The 15,793-nt window shown below is 37.0% G+C and overlaps 1 protein-coding gene across 1 annotated transcript in view; it reads right to left on the minus strand.

Annotated features, from left to right (window-relative positions):
* The window catches only part of CCDC171 (coiled-coil domain containing 171), a 118,616-nt gene that overhangs the window by 82,739 nt on the left and 20,084 nt on the right, over positions 1 to 15,793 (minus strand). The window contains exons 8-11 of the mRNA XM_063455250.1: positions 11,416 to 11,576; positions 10,017 to 10,155; positions 7,036 to 7,138; positions 4,205 to 4,311 (exon numbers count right to left, since the gene is read on the minus strand). Of these exons, the coding sequence (XP_063311320.1) occupies positions 4,205 to 4,311; positions 7,036 to 7,138; positions 10,017 to 10,155; positions 11,416 to 11,576 (510 nt within the window). The remainder of the gene's footprint in view (positions 1 to 4,204; positions 4,312 to 7,035; positions 7,139 to 10,016; positions 10,156 to 11,415; positions 11,577 to 15,793) is intronic.

Raw genomic sequence — 15,793 nt, forward strand, 5'->3', positions numbered from 1 at the left:
TTTTTCCACTATTGATTTAATCCTTTATGTAATCATTTTTCTTTTATTAGCCCTTTTAGATATGTAATTTTATTATATAATTTTAAATTATAAGATATGCATTTAGTAAACAATCCCCTTTGGAGTTTACAATCCCCGACCCCTTTTTTGCAGTTTAATAAGAAATCCAATATATATTTGTTTTTTATTTTTTTTATTGTTGTTGATTTTTGGAATTTGAACATGAGGTTTAGGTCTTGCTTTGAAAAAAAAACTAAACGAAAAGCTGGATGTTTCGGGTTCCTATTATCTTTAATGGTTTATATATTTTTTGTTTACTCCAGTTACCATATCAATGTGGTGGAGAGGGAGGTGCTCTATGGCGCACACTATGGTGGACACGATCGAGCCTGAATTGGCATTCAGCAACTTATCACAATGTCACTTCCTGGCAGATGCCGAGCTTGAAATACTTTGTACTGGTTTTCAGCACCTCGCCCATACTTCAGGTTCATTGGTGCAAATTAAGGAGGTGTGATGGCGTCTTGAAATGACAGCTGCTTTATAAAATGACTTCATAGGACAATATTATTTACCAACTGATGAAGCCAATTATATAATATTGGTATAGAAGATTTTAGATCTTTTTATTTGATTTTAAAGTGCATTTTATTTACTTCAATAAGTAGTTCCATTCATTAAGTGGAGTGGATTCTGCTATACTTACCTTCAATATTGGAGCACAGAGTGGGTTAAGTGAAACCCACAATCAGCACTGAATGCTACTGAAGCCTAGAGCCGGTGCAATAGGTTCCATACAGGGTGAGCAATACATTATATGCAAACTACTGCAGAATGATGTGCAAACATACCACACTGTAGTATGCTCTATTATATTTGTGTTAATTCTATTTTTTGGATCATATGGTAGCATCTTTAAAGCAAGAAAGGTGTTGTACTGCCTATATAAGTGCAGAAGCATTTGCGTTTAGACTTTAGAGCTAACCAAAAAAGGCTCTATTTATGTAAGTGGTAAATTCTAAGCTTCCACATTTTAAGTTCAACAATATTACAGAAGTATCTGTAGGTCTTTTCTGCTTTTTGGGGGGTTACATGTACTGTACTCACTTTTAACATATAGCGCTCCACAGTAGATTTCCACCATTTACTACACGGTTTGTTTTTCACTTAGATTGGGGTGTGGGGATTTTGGGAAGCACCCATACAAAGTGGTAGCGGATATTATAATTTTATTAGCTCTATTTCTCACATGGTGTACTTTGCAAATAAATAATTTTATTTATGATGCATTCTGAATGAAAATAAAGTTGCAAATGGTTTGCAAAACAACTGACTGAAATAGACCGATAATAGCCTGCAAAAGGCCATAAACTGCACAGATATAACAAGTTCCATATCTTTCATGTATAAATTTGATAATTTCACAGGGTTACTCACCAAAATGCAAAGTTTTAGAATTCAAAGTGAATTCAAAATTGAAATATTCCATTTTAACGAAAAAAAAGCTAAACTGAAAACATAGCTAACTTTTTCAAGATAAACTCTGCCTAAACTTCCCAATAGCAACCTTAAATTTAAATGTAAATGTTTTACTCTACAAGCAGAACATGCACGGGACTGAGGAAGCCAGAAGGGAGAGTGAAATCTTTATCCGGCATGATAGATATTGGTTTTGTTTACATTTATTTACACTACTTTAGTTTTGGAATATTTTAAATATCTTGGAAGTAAAAATGTAAGTATATGCTTTATAAAACAAAAATCGAGTCATCCAGTTTCCTGCATCAGCAAAAGGGCCTGGATGGTCCCCAACTATACAAAGCTGTTTTATTGATCAATTCCAAGGGCTCTTTATTTGGGAGTGTAATATTCTACCTATTCTACATGTCTTTTTTTTTTTTAAAGCAATATTATACTATAGATACCTTGTCTCCTGAGTGACATCTATTAGATCATTGAACAAGTCTCCTATATACATTGAAGGAAGGGAGAGGATTTCTCTACGGACACACAAGTCTTTTTAACCAGAGCTAGGTTATATAGGTCTGAATAGTGTGAGTGTTCCATTTTTATTACTGTATTGTATGTTTAAAAGCGGTTTTACACTATTGCATTTTTTTAAAGGGTAAATACATTGAGAGGAAATTATGGTGTATTCAAGAAAAGAAAAAAAAGAAAAAACGTTAAGTGATTTCTTAAGCACATTAAAAGCAATACCACTATTATATTTTGCACTTTATAAATAAGCACTCCACTGTATATGATTTTATAAGCAGAGCATGAATCAAAGCGTTAAAGTTTAACATTTTGCAGTAAGAAGATTGCAAATAACTATGCTGCAATGATAATGCACAGTAGAATTAAAGCGATGCTTGTAGGGAAATCGAAAGGATTGTGATCTATAGATGATCACAAAAGGAACAAGACATCCTACCATTATGCAGAACATATTGATAGTGTCAATTACAAGAAAGCCCAGGAGAGTGATACAGGTCAGTCTAGTCCCTTCACAACTTGCAATCCATTTTGCCGCACAGCATTTTATTTTTCACAGTCTGCACGATTCCTCACCATTGTCCCCACAGGTCTGCCCTTTTACTGGACCTGACACTAAAGCGAACCAAAGAAAGCTGCCTGCTATAGCTGCGGTTTCTTTTTGTGCATTGAAACCTGAAAATCCATTTTCACTGTAAAAGCTACATTGCCCCAGGTATCAAGTTTGTAGCTACCCTAGAGCTTCTTGCACTGGGCCTCAGAAGAGGTTCTTACTAGAAAGATGTATTCTCCCCTCCCAGTGAACAATCTGGATCTAACTAAATAAATGTCATCATTTCCACAGTGCACCCCCCTGCACTATATAAAATAGCAATCTAACTTTACAAAGAAATTAAAAGAAATTAAAAAAAAAGATAGTCAGTCTTTTACAATGCTGTCTTACTTTCTCCCATCTTCACCTCTTTCCAGAACATGAATAGTAACATGTTTCTAACCATCTCCAGTAACTTCTTTTCCACTCATTTATTCCCATTTTCCTTTTCAGGTTTATTACAATTACATTGGCTTCCTGAAGCCTAGCTCCCCTGTTAACACAAACATCTACAAAAAGAATCCTAAACTTGGTAACAGTTACTGAACCCATAATAAGTGCATCGCCAACCAATCCACATCTAGAAGTGTGGTGTACTCTTTCAATGCTAGTTTCTAGCATTTATTCCTTACACTAACCCTTCTGTAATTTTATTTTCCTGTTCCAGATTGGGTTGTTTTTTTGTTCCCAATTTGTTGCGATAGACAAAGAAATGGGCCTTTTATGTTCGGCAAATTTCACCAGCACTGTCAGATTTTCTAATGCCGATTAGCATATTTAAAAATGTTCCTTTTTGTTTAATACATAAGAAATCCTTCAAAATACAAATGTGACTTTACCTAGTAATATTATTTGTCTTAATTTGTGAATGTAATTAATGGTGAAATTATCAGGACGAATAAGTTGTGCAAACATGAAAGAATGTGAGTATTTTTATACATAATGTCTAAAAAAGTACTTTTGGGATTTACGAGATATTGTAAATGGAATGTTAGATGTTCCAGAAGTTTTAAGAGCAAATCTCCAACAAATCTTCATCTTGTGTAACAATTAGGACTATCCCAATCACAGATAACACCCAAAACAACACAGGGACCTGCAATTTCCTAGTTTCTTTAACAGCCCTATGAAGCATATTAAACATGATAAGTTACTTTATTTTTTTTGTTAATGTGTTTCCATTTCAGTTTGCTTTCCATTGCAGGGAGTGCATTAGCTCATTATTTATGAATTAAACAGATGTGCTTACACATAGGTTAAGGATCACATGTTCTGAACCGCAGACTATTTTTTCAAATCCAACCAGCGATTCATAAACAAAGGGTCAATAAGAGGTTGTGTTTGTATGCTTACGATAACACTAGTGAATTGGAAGGTGGATAGGAACATCAATTAATTGGACACGTCTAAGTTTGAATAAACCTGTAAATGAACCCAAGTAATTCAGCACCCCAGGCAATGGCAGAAGAAAATCCACGACAACGGTGATTATTTTTTCACTGTCTGAAAAGCTGTCAATACGCAATTCCCAGCATCCAGACCTTTGTAACGAGCAGAGGAGCAGAACAGAAGCAGGCCGAAGGCCATGTGTTTAGAGCCAAACATTGCCAGTGTTACCTCATTAGATGTGTCTTCTAGGCGGCTCCGGTAATCCGTCAAAGTACGTCTCAGAGTCTCAAGGACAGCAGCAGAGCCAGTAAGTTTAACATGGTCTTTGAAGCTCCCTGAAGGGAAAAAAAAAAAAAGAGAGAGAGAGAGAGAGAGAGAAATGAAATACAACATAATATATGTAATAATGTATACGAAATGCAAAGGGATAAAGAATTTACAAATTTCAATGCAAAGTGTTAAATCGATTTCATTAGTTGTCAAGAAGACAGTTAAGAGGAGTTCTGTTTATACCTTATCCTAAAAGTAACATTTGTTTTGCAGATTAGGAAACAAACACAACAGTCAATGGCAAAGGCAAAACACAGATTCCATACAGATTTAAATTATACTTTACCCTGTACTATTAAAACAATAGAGATATATATATATATATATATATATATATATATATATATATATATATATATATATATATCTCATTAGCAAAGGAGTGAAAACGTTTTAAAAGTGAAGAAACCAGCACCAAAATGAATGGCATAAAGACCAACATTTTATAGGTCTCCATGACAACTGCTCCAGTTTTAGAACTTTCCACACTATTTATTAGAGGCATATTTGGAATTCATCCCTTTTGAAATTAAATGTAGATAATGAACCAGTTGGTATTCATTCCAAGGATTTCCTGGTGCATTGCGTAACAGAATTTGATTGTAATAAGCATACAATTGTAATTATTAAACTGCATAAACATTTCTCATGATCGGTGTACAGATGTAGCAGTCCAAAGATCAGTGTTGTAGATTGTAGTTTACGGGACCCCAAATTCCCAGCCCATAGTTAGTATGACCACCCAAGATCTCTACGTTCATAACAAAATTCTTTTGTTCTGATCATGTACAGTGACCTATGGCATATTTTGTAATATTGTAGTCTGCTTTGGAAAGAGTGTCTGAGCCAAATAAAAGATCACACAAATTCATGTCTTGCGGTTTTACTTGGAAGAAAAAGTAGCTTTGGCCATTCTTTGTTTCTCTGACTAAAGCCAAAGGTAACAGATGAAAAATGTCATTTTGATCCGAAAACCAATTTGTTTTAACTTACTAAAACACAGAGGTGTATTAAATCATTTGAAAAATGAATGCTAGTCACGGCAGCTTGGTCCAGTAATTTGTAGAACTGTGACAAACAATCTGTACTTCTGAATAACCTTTTGGATCAAATAAGTAAGAATGTGACTATAATGTGAGGGAAGGCAAGCTACTAAGCATTTACTTATGGGAATGCTACCCTTCTGCAATATGCTGGTCTCCTTTTGCTTATCGTTAACAAAGCATGGGTCAGGGAAGCTGCGGGAGAATATAGCATATTAATTCACCCTGCACTTGCAAACCGAGGACAGTTATCAGGAGACTTTAGGTTAGAAATCTAATAAACTTAGAAAACTGAAATAACAGGCGAGAGGGAGAGATAACCAATTCCAGCATATAAACAGCTGATTTTCCAGATTTTCAACTTCCATCCAATTAAAGCATGAGCCTGCATATGACAGAATACATAGATTATTGCATTATTTCTGGTAGTGCTGCAGATCCTGCACACAAAATCTACTTAAAGTAAACGTTTCACCCAAGCAAATAAATTTAAAAAATGAAATGTAAAACATTTCTTTCTGGTAACATGTCCTATTTGTAAGATTTAAAGGCAGCGATATTCGTTGTACAATGAATCATTGTCTCTTTTTTTTGTTACTCCATAAGGCATGAAAAACATTAACAATAAAATTAAATGTTTTACCTTATCTATAAACTCCAGGAATTTTCACAGATTTTTTAAAACGCAGTATGATTAATTCCAACGTCCCCATTACTAATTGAAAATTTTATTATTGGTCACAAAACTTGCACATTTGAGAAATTAAATTACATTTAAATGGAATTCAGTCATTTCCACATTCCAAGTCCATAAGGGAGATTTATAAAAATGTTACTAAAAGAAAAGTGGTGTAAAATCTGATTAGTGAACTGGCAGAACACGGTTTCCATACTGACTGCTCCACATCCTGTAAAATGAGATGCATCTTTCTAGCAGTATTTTATTTCCTTAAAATTTAAAATAAACAAATATATTATAAAATAGTCCTCTTTGTATGTTTGATCTATGCCACTTCAAGTTTTGTTTTTTTGTTCTATTACTTAAAACATCAGTGAAACTGTTTAAAAAAAAAAAAGAAAAGGCAAAAGAAAAAACCAAACCAAAAAAACATGAGGACTCTACACTAATGCATTGTACAGATCTCCCTTATTTTCTCCCCCGATATGTGAAACATTGCTTTTACAAAGTGATTATTTTTCTGTAAAATATGTAGCTTTTGTACAGTGCAGTTATGGCCTTCACTGAGCCATTTTGCACTTCAAAAGCAGAATACAAAATGCCTAGTTAGGCTTTTTCGTGTCCTACATAACATTTAACAACCAGTGACCTTTCTTATGATGAAGAACTTGGCTCGGTCCACTTAAAACATCTGTTCCCACTGCAGGTACATGAGAGAGGACCATCCTCTCTGTTGGATTTGCCGCACAGCCTGTGAGCCCTTTTCTGTAAGGTCACACAAGCCAGGGAACGTGTAAATGAATGTATGGCCTGACAACAGCAGGTTCACTTTAGATCACCTTATCTACGCCACCAGACCAGAGGACTGCTGTGAGGACCACTTCAATCATGTCATCAGCTGCGAGAATGTGGGCAAGGGGGTTGGAGGAGGCATCTGCACAATTCCCATAACTGAGTCACTTTAAAACATGGACAGATGCATCTGTCATATTACACCTTCAACTAACCTGATCTGCTTTGGCTTGACACGTTAAAGCTGTCCACAAGTGACTGAAGATCTCTAGCGATGCCTTGATAAGATTCTTCTACAGAGAACTGATGTTTCTTACTCTGGAGAAATCCAGGGGGGAAAAAACAAAACAAAACAAAAAACGACACTGGTAACATAAGTGTTAAAACACAGTCACACATAAAACTATTTATTAACATGTATATTTATTCAGGTACTCTTTGTGCAAGATGCTTTTGTGATTACAAAATGTATTAATAATTTAAAATATAATCAACAGTAAATCATTAACACTTGTTATACTTCTATCTTTGGGTTATTAATTTTTTGGTGAATTTCAACCAAGCTTATTAAGAGTTAAATAATTTAATGGAATAATTTTTTATTTTCATTTATTTCCTCATGAAATAGAGATTCTTTCTAGAAAGATATTTAAGAAACACCTCCATTAATTATCTAATTTAGCAGTTATAGCCACCATGAAAACATGCATCCACGTATTGCAAGACCTCCCCTTTTTCTGCAGCAGTCTTTCTGTGGCTGTCCAATCACAATGCAGTTCATTAAGAGAGCTAAACTCACTAGATGGATGCTCTTTGCAATTTATTGCCTCGAGTTTAGTTCTACACGTTGGCTGTGTGTAATATGTGTGTGGGAGTGTCTGTGCAGTTTGTAATGTGTGGTGGGTTGTTGGGTGTGTGTTTGCTCTGTGCTCTGTGTTTTGTGCCCCCTCATTCTTTCCTTTTTTTGCAGGGAGTGGGCTGTGATACCTGGAAGTCCTACAGCGTTTAAAATTCCCTTGTGGTCCAGCAGCAGCAGGGGTTAAAACTAAATGGTGTTTAGGTGGGAAATTGCACATTTGGGTTTTTTTTTGGTTGGTTTTTATTCTATTTTATTTATTTAAAGAGAAAGGGAGCCAGCAAGAGGAATAGGAGGACAGCAGGAACATCTGCAATATTGCTGCAGAGCCTGATGCCACCCCCCCACCCCCAAGCTCCCCCCGGGTCAACAGGAGAAGAACAACTCGGTTGGAAGATACAGCAGCCGGGACACACTTTTAAAACATACCACATATCACTACCCATTAGTAAATGCCTGAACTGTGTGGGAGCATGTGGTCTGCATTTCCATCAGATGCAAACCAAGGTAATTAGTCCCTTGCAGTCCGATGCTCATTCATGAATATGAGGGAGATCGATTACTGTGGCTTGCACACCACATGCTCTTGGCCTGGGATAGTTCAAGATAGTACAACAGTGAACAAAAAGTGCTATAATAAAGTGCAGCTAATTAGACCGGAGTGCAAACAAATTGAAAAAAGTGGCACTAGTGCAAAAGCTATGCAATATATTGACAAAAATGTGGTACAAATCACATGACACATGACACATTTGTATCAATTGTGATACAGTCGGTGTAAGTGCATCCGAACAGAAATTTAATTAATAACGGATAACTATAGTAACCAAAACAACTTTGGCTTAATGTAATAGATTTGATGTATAGATCATGCCCCTGCAGTCTCACTGCTCAGTTCTCTGCCATTTAGGAGTTAAATCACTATGTTTATGCAGCCCTAGTCATACCTACCTGCATGACTTACACAGCTTTCCAAAATACTTAAAGCGATCCTGTAGTGCCAAGAAAACAAACCCGTTTTCCTGGCACTATAGGCTCCTGGAGTGCCCCCCTCCCTCGGGGCCCCCCTTCAGCCATTTCCCTGAATCCACGCAGATGTCCCTCGGCCTTGGGTCAGGCTCTGCCCACGTTCCTCCCCGCAGACGTCAGCTGGCGGGAGAGACTTAATGCGCATGCGTAGCGACGGCCGAGCGCACATTAGACCTCCCCATAGGAAAGCATTATTCAATTATTTGTCCAGCGTCAGATAACGGACTAAAAGTCAGTTTGGATTCCAGAAGCCATCTAGTGGCTGTCTGTTAGACAGCCACTAGAGAGCAGACTTAAAACTGCAGTGCAAAAGTGACACGGCACCCAGACTACTTCAATGAGCTGAAGTGGTCTAGGTGCCTACAGTGTCCCTTTAAAGTAGAGACTCATTCAATGTATACATTTCTTTTATTGCAAATTCTGGCAGGTAATTGAGCAGTGAGAGTGCAGCAGGTTGATCTATATATTTAACCTGTTTTAATAAGTTACAATTGTTTTGGTGCTTAGAGTTCCCCTGTACGTTTGGTAATTCAGCTATTTATAAAAAGCCGAAGAGCAACTGTGATCTCTTTATTTGGCTACACCCAATTCCACAAGACAGTGATTCGCACCAGTAACCCGATTTCACCAAACCCTACCTCTTACTACATTTATAACGAAACTCAACCCTAGATCCTACCCCTCAAAACTTACTCTTAAAGAAACACTCCAGGCACCAAAAATCGCTAAAGCTTAATGTTCTAGTCTTGGTTCATAGATGCTGTCCCTTAAGTCTGACAAATGTAAGCATTGCAGTATATGAAAAATGGCAATGTTTACATGTGTCCGTTCAAACACCTCCAGTCTCTGTCAACAGCCACTGGAGGCACCATCTATTGTAGACTGTTAAACATATTGTCTTTACATTCTGTCTAGATGATTTCAAATGCAATTATGTCTCCCCCCCAGAAAAGCATTGTAATTCTTCTCCATGAGGGAAATCCTACCGGCCCTCATAACTTCACATGTGGAGTAGAATTGGCCAAGATCTCACATAAAGCAGGAAGGGTAGCCGCGGTGAAAGTGGGACACTGCAATGTTAAACGTGGGTCTAACTTTAGATGAATGTGGTTTCAACTCACTAGGTTAGTAAATTGAATATTTTAACTAATTAATCAGCAAATTTGGTGCATAGTGAATAGTGACTAGTGAATTGACCACACAATCTTTTACAGCAGCTGTGTCTACGGCATTATTTTAACTTGATATACAGATGCTGTAATGCAAAATAATGGAATATACACACACACTAGCTTATTTACACATCTTTACCAATGCAAGGTCTTCTTCCATTGTGACAAATCTCTGTTCACTGTCCTTGAGTTTTGCTGCCAGCTCAGAAATAGATCTGTTTTTTTCCTCTATTTCTGCCTCCAGGTTTTTCACTGCAATGGAAAACTCTTCCTGCAGCCTAAAATTCCAAAACAGTGGAGTTAATCACACAAACACAATCTGCCTAAATATACTGGCATGCACATATTATCAAAGAATATAGAGTCTAGCAGGGTTATTTACTAAAGTGAGAATTGCTGGGAATTCAAAGTGAAATGCATAATAATGCCAGAACAGCAGAACTGGAAAAATTTAAAGTAAATTGTATTTTCAGCTTGGATGTTTTGGTCTTAGATTTGAAATTCACTTTAAATTCCTGAACACCTGTCAATTCTCGCTTATGTAAATAACCATGCAAGAAGCACATTTGTCACTTTATGCCAATTGTGATGGGCTGGATTAAGACTTCTTTTTTATGCATTAGGCCATGCATTAAAATAAATATCAATGATAAAACACCAACATTTCTAAATTTGCTGCATACTTCAATGTTATTCTATTGTAAGCTCAAAAGAAATATAGCCCAGCCAAACTGGTACGCTTTACAAACCTCTACTTGGTAATTGCAGCAGGTTAGTGAAGCTGTGGACAGGTGTGACATAAGTGCAACTCCTTCACTTTAAGCTGTGAATGAGCCAATTACAGGATTGAAGGGCCACCTAGTATGGACACACAGTCAAAGTTTATGGGCAAAATTATCAAGGTCTCAGGGTGGGCTTATGTACACCGATTTATCCAAATCACTGCAGATACAATACACTGTGTGCAAGAGGACAAGAACAAGGATTGCCATAGTCTACGTAATGAACATAGATTTTGATGGTGCTTGGAGTGTCCACAAACTAAGTGGCATTCCATTATATGAGCAGTAACTAGAAGAAAGTTTAGAAACAGTTGCAGAAAGACCCCACTTCTTGAAATTAATTATTTCTATGCAATATAAATTGAAAAATGCACATCCGCACATTTAAATTCAACACCTTTAGTTATAGGGCTTTGCTTTAGTAATATGGCCAGGAAAGCACTACCAAATCCAAGAAATAATTCTCAGAGTATCTAATGGCAGAGCTGGAATTCTGTTAATGGAGATTAGTCTAGTCTCCAAAAAGTTTGCTTTTCTCGTTAAGCACTGTAATTAGAGAACAGATCATCTGAAATGTGTGACGAAAAACAAAGGAATTGCAAAGTTTAGACTTAAATAGCAAACTGACGAAAATTGCGAACTTTTACAAACCTGCTAATTTGCAATTTCACTGTGTGGGATTATTTATTAGGCACAAATTTGTGGAGAATTCAAACACAGAGAGAGATACCAAATCACACTTGACATAAAACCTACTTCTGAAAGTTCTCCATAGTTTCCTCAGCTCTGTTCTTCTCTCTTTGGTAAGCAGATTCTACTTCTACAAACTGTCTCTTCAACATATCGGCATCAGAGGCAGTCTGTAGTTGGACTGCCTTTTCCACTTGAAGTGACCCCTCGAGATCCCGAATTCGTAACTGAAATGACAAAAAAAAATCCACAAAAATATAACGTTATAATATAAATTTTAAAAAATTTAAAAAGTACACACATACATATGCACACGGTTATTTACTAAAAACAATAATGTAACTATCAGTACACACAAACAACACTTTTAGGTTTTTCCCTCACCCAAAATAAACAAATATATAATATATATATATATATATATATATATATATATATATATATATATATATATCAAATTATAATAATGCAGCTTTCTGTACATTATTACCTTATGCGCAGTTTATATTATAGTTTTTAGAAAGATTTATCCATATATCAGATGCATCCTTAGACGCAGATACTTTATTTCATATCTCAGTCCAATAGATAGACTGGGTATAATATTATGTGAGTGGTTGTTTTAAATCCCATTTCAATGCTCTCTTTTTTATTTTTGTAAATTCACTAAAGAATTAATTATTGAATATTCTATTTCAAATTTTAAGTCAAAATAGCTTATCTGTAAAAGTCTGACTTGAAGATTTTTTTTTTTTTTTCTAGTTTGGCTCTTTTGGTCGAAAATTTAAAATTTTATTTGAATTCACATGTTCGTGAATAACCCGGAGAGAAAGCATCATTACACGCCAATTTAAAAGCTTTAGAAACTTTACAAAGGCCACTAAAATGCAGGCAATTCACAATTTTATTTAACTGAAAAAAAAAAAAAAAAGAAAGAAAAGAAAAAGGTATAAAATGCTGCACAAATATTTTTTAAAAACATATACTTATACACTCATCAAAATATTCAGATAACCTAAAAAAATAAACAGATACATAGTGCAATTTCATTTAAACATTTTAACACACTCCCATAGGGATAAATTCACTAAGAGAAAAAAAAAGTGTCTGTGTGCCACTCAATCATCTAAGCACATGGAGAATCAAGCTCTAGAGATCACTGGATCCACAGGAAACCGTGTGTATAATCCTCCATATAGACAACAGAATCAATGTCGCAACAAGCTTTATTTCAAAATAAAAAAATAATTTTAAATTAAAGGGTATAAAGTCATCTGCCAAAAATAATTATATCTAACAAGTTCAAACTAACAAAGTTGTTCGATAAATTTTCGCTACATAATTATTTGTGACCAAAACAACTTTAGTATAATTAAGCAATTTGAGAGTATAGATCATGGGGGGCATGGCAAACAGCTCAACAGTCCAAACGTGCACAAGCAGAGCTCCGATACCACGGCACAATAATTCTAAATTAGCCACGAAAATAGCCTAAATACCGACAATCAAGAGACATTACACCCCAGATGACAATATGGCACTCTAGAAAAGAAAGGCTTGCAGAGAGCCCTAGATTGCCTGATATCAGACTCTCCTTCAAGAGGCCTATGGTGCAGGTGCCTCCCAAAATGGAGCCTGAGGCGCGGAGAGAAGTGGAGACCTCAGATCCAGAGAGGTTTACCAAGAGACAGACGAGGACTCCTCTCCCTCTACTAAAGGGGATATAAAGAAACTGCTGTTTGAGATGAGGAAGGTCTGGAAGGCCGACTCATCTGGAAACCCAGACAGATTTGAATATCATGCACCAGAAAGTTGCAGCAGTGGAATCCAGATAGAGTGCAAGGGATGAGCGGCTACAGCATACTATAGCTCTGGTGGACGGATTATCCCAACATGTCCAGAGGTTACATAGAGCAGTGTCTTCACTGGAATCTCACCACAGGTGTAGAAACATATGCATACAGTGAATACCTAAAGATATCGGCAGGGAGTCTGTGATGCCATTCCTACAACTGCTTCCATGGGCCTAAAAGTCGCAGCGGCTCGGGCAGGGCCCTTAGAGACACTATAGTCATCCCCAAAGATATTGCAGTTCGATCTGCCATCGCTCGAGAGCACTGAGATCCATACATTTTAAAGGTTGTTCAGTGGCAATTTATGAGGACTTCCCGTTTACTGTAGAGGAGAGACGACAACTTGCGCAAACTGCCAATAAACTGAGGGATCATTCCATTACATACAGATGGCTCTATTCTAGTACAAGACAGTGATTGAGTGCTAGCCTTGTCCTCCACGGGTGATCCAGAGACTTTCCGACAGAAAGTGAGCATACCAGCTGCACACCAGACAGAATCTGCAGTGCTACAGAAAGCAAATTCAGCATAAAGCGACGTTGTGGAAGGCACATCACCGACCCGAACAGCATTTTTATCAAAACATCCATGCGGCAGTGACTTTAACCCTACAGCATGGAGTATTTCACAGATGACGCTTCATATTATTGATCACTGTTTTACAGCCATGATAGCAGTTTCAAATTTCCCTTTTCTTTTTACATGTTTTTTTTTGGCTTTATCATGACACTATTCCCAATCATATATTAAGAAGTGACAATCTCCATCACATGGGGATACCGCAACCTAGTTGCTACCGGCTTCCAATAGTCATGTTCGAGAGAACTCTACCAGCTCTTGTTCTGTGTATGTGTCTGACACACATATACACACAGTGGCACACAGATACACAATGTGTATCTGTGTGTATATATGTCAAAGTGTGCATCTGTGTTTGTATATGCCAGTGTGCATCTGTGCGCGTGTATATATGTATATGTATCTAAAACATAGATACGCACTGGCACAAAGTGGCACACAGATACACACAGTGACATATACACACACACACACGTGCCCACAGATACATACATTGACACATACACACAGTGTTATATACACACACACACACAGGCACATACAAAACACTTTAACATTGGCTATTTGCACGTACGGCTCCCGTTCGTGCATTCGAACTGAACTTCGTTTTGGAAATAGACCGGCCGCACAGCCTAATTCTCTGGAACTGTTTTGGGCATTAAAATGTGCGTGCGGTCGGTCAAAAGAGACTTCCAGGAATTTCACAGGCAGAAGGGAGGGTTTGTGTACAGCACTGGGAGTGTTTAAATGTAAAACTCTGTTTTTATTGGATTGTACATTTCATGTCCTGTGCCCCACAATGTCCACCTGGGCGGTAATCTTGTGGGGAAATACTGGATAAAAGAAGCAGCTGTACCATTAAACCTTCTGTTCTACTTCACCCTCAATGAGAGTCCTGTCTCTTATTGGGGGAATCTGCTACAAGGGATTTCTATGCTCTTCATACTCCCTTGAATAATCACTAAGCTCTTGTAAGAGCTTGTTCCTGTTCCTGCTTCACGCTCTGGGGAAAGAGAGAGGTTCACCCACTGGAAACTGGAGCCTTGTCGTAGGTCCAGGGTGGGTAGGAGACGGCGAGACCCCAACCAAGCTGCTGCAGTTTGTGGGGTCTGCAGTGCTTATGGTGTCAAGTGGAGTGCTTGGAGCCCTCAGGAAGCACTAGGAGCATCCGTCACCTGAGGTACCCAGTCGGGGTGGCAGGCGATCCGTTACAAAGCCCAATAATGTCTAAAACGTAACTTATTATAAGGTCCCCTTAAAGAGCCCGGTTGCTGCGAAACGCGCGGCTGGACAAAACTTTACTTTGTGTGTGGTCCTTCTCATAATTTCAGGGTTACTTATTGTAGTTTTATTCTAATCTGGAGCTTTGATTACATTGTATATTATATCAATTGATTACACACAGAGATGATTTTAATTCCTTATTTTCTATTTTTATTTTTTCTCTCCTAATAGTATTGTCTTTATATCTTATTATTAATTTGCAATTTATTTCTTGGATACTTTTTCTTCTTTTTGTAGGTAACCTTAGAGCTTAGTATGATATAGGGAGAAGGGGGGGAGGAGCTTTAGCTTAGGTGCCCTCGAAGGCACAGCAGAGACACTTTGTAGCTTATTTCCTGGAACTTATTATTTTTCCTTTAGCTCACAGATTTTTCGTTTCCCTTTTAGAATTGGTTCATTCTAACATAGCTTTATCTCAAACTTATAGAGGTCCATTAATCTACCCCTTACTCCCTGAGAATATATTAATGCATACTACTTTAAGTAGAGTTAGTTGTGTCTCCTCTACTCAATTGAATTATATACATATAATAGTGAACCTTACTCTAAGGTTATTTTTGGTTACTGCATATATTATATGTTTTTGTATGTTTTAAGTAAATGTTTAATAAAAGGTTTAAGTTTTAGACATTTTTGGCTTTGATTAGCTTTCAAATATATTGGATGATTTCTAGGGCTTGATCCTCCCAGTGCTAAGCTGTTTGAGTAGCATAGAGCCACTCTTTCTT

Source organism: Pelobates fuscus, chromosome 5, assembly GCF_036172605.1.
Source record: "Pelobates fuscus isolate aPelFus1 chromosome 5, aPelFus1.pri, whole genome shotgun sequence".
Classification (NCBI taxonomy): Eukaryota; Metazoa; Chordata; class Amphibia; order Anura; family Pelobatidae; genus Pelobates; species Pelobates fuscus.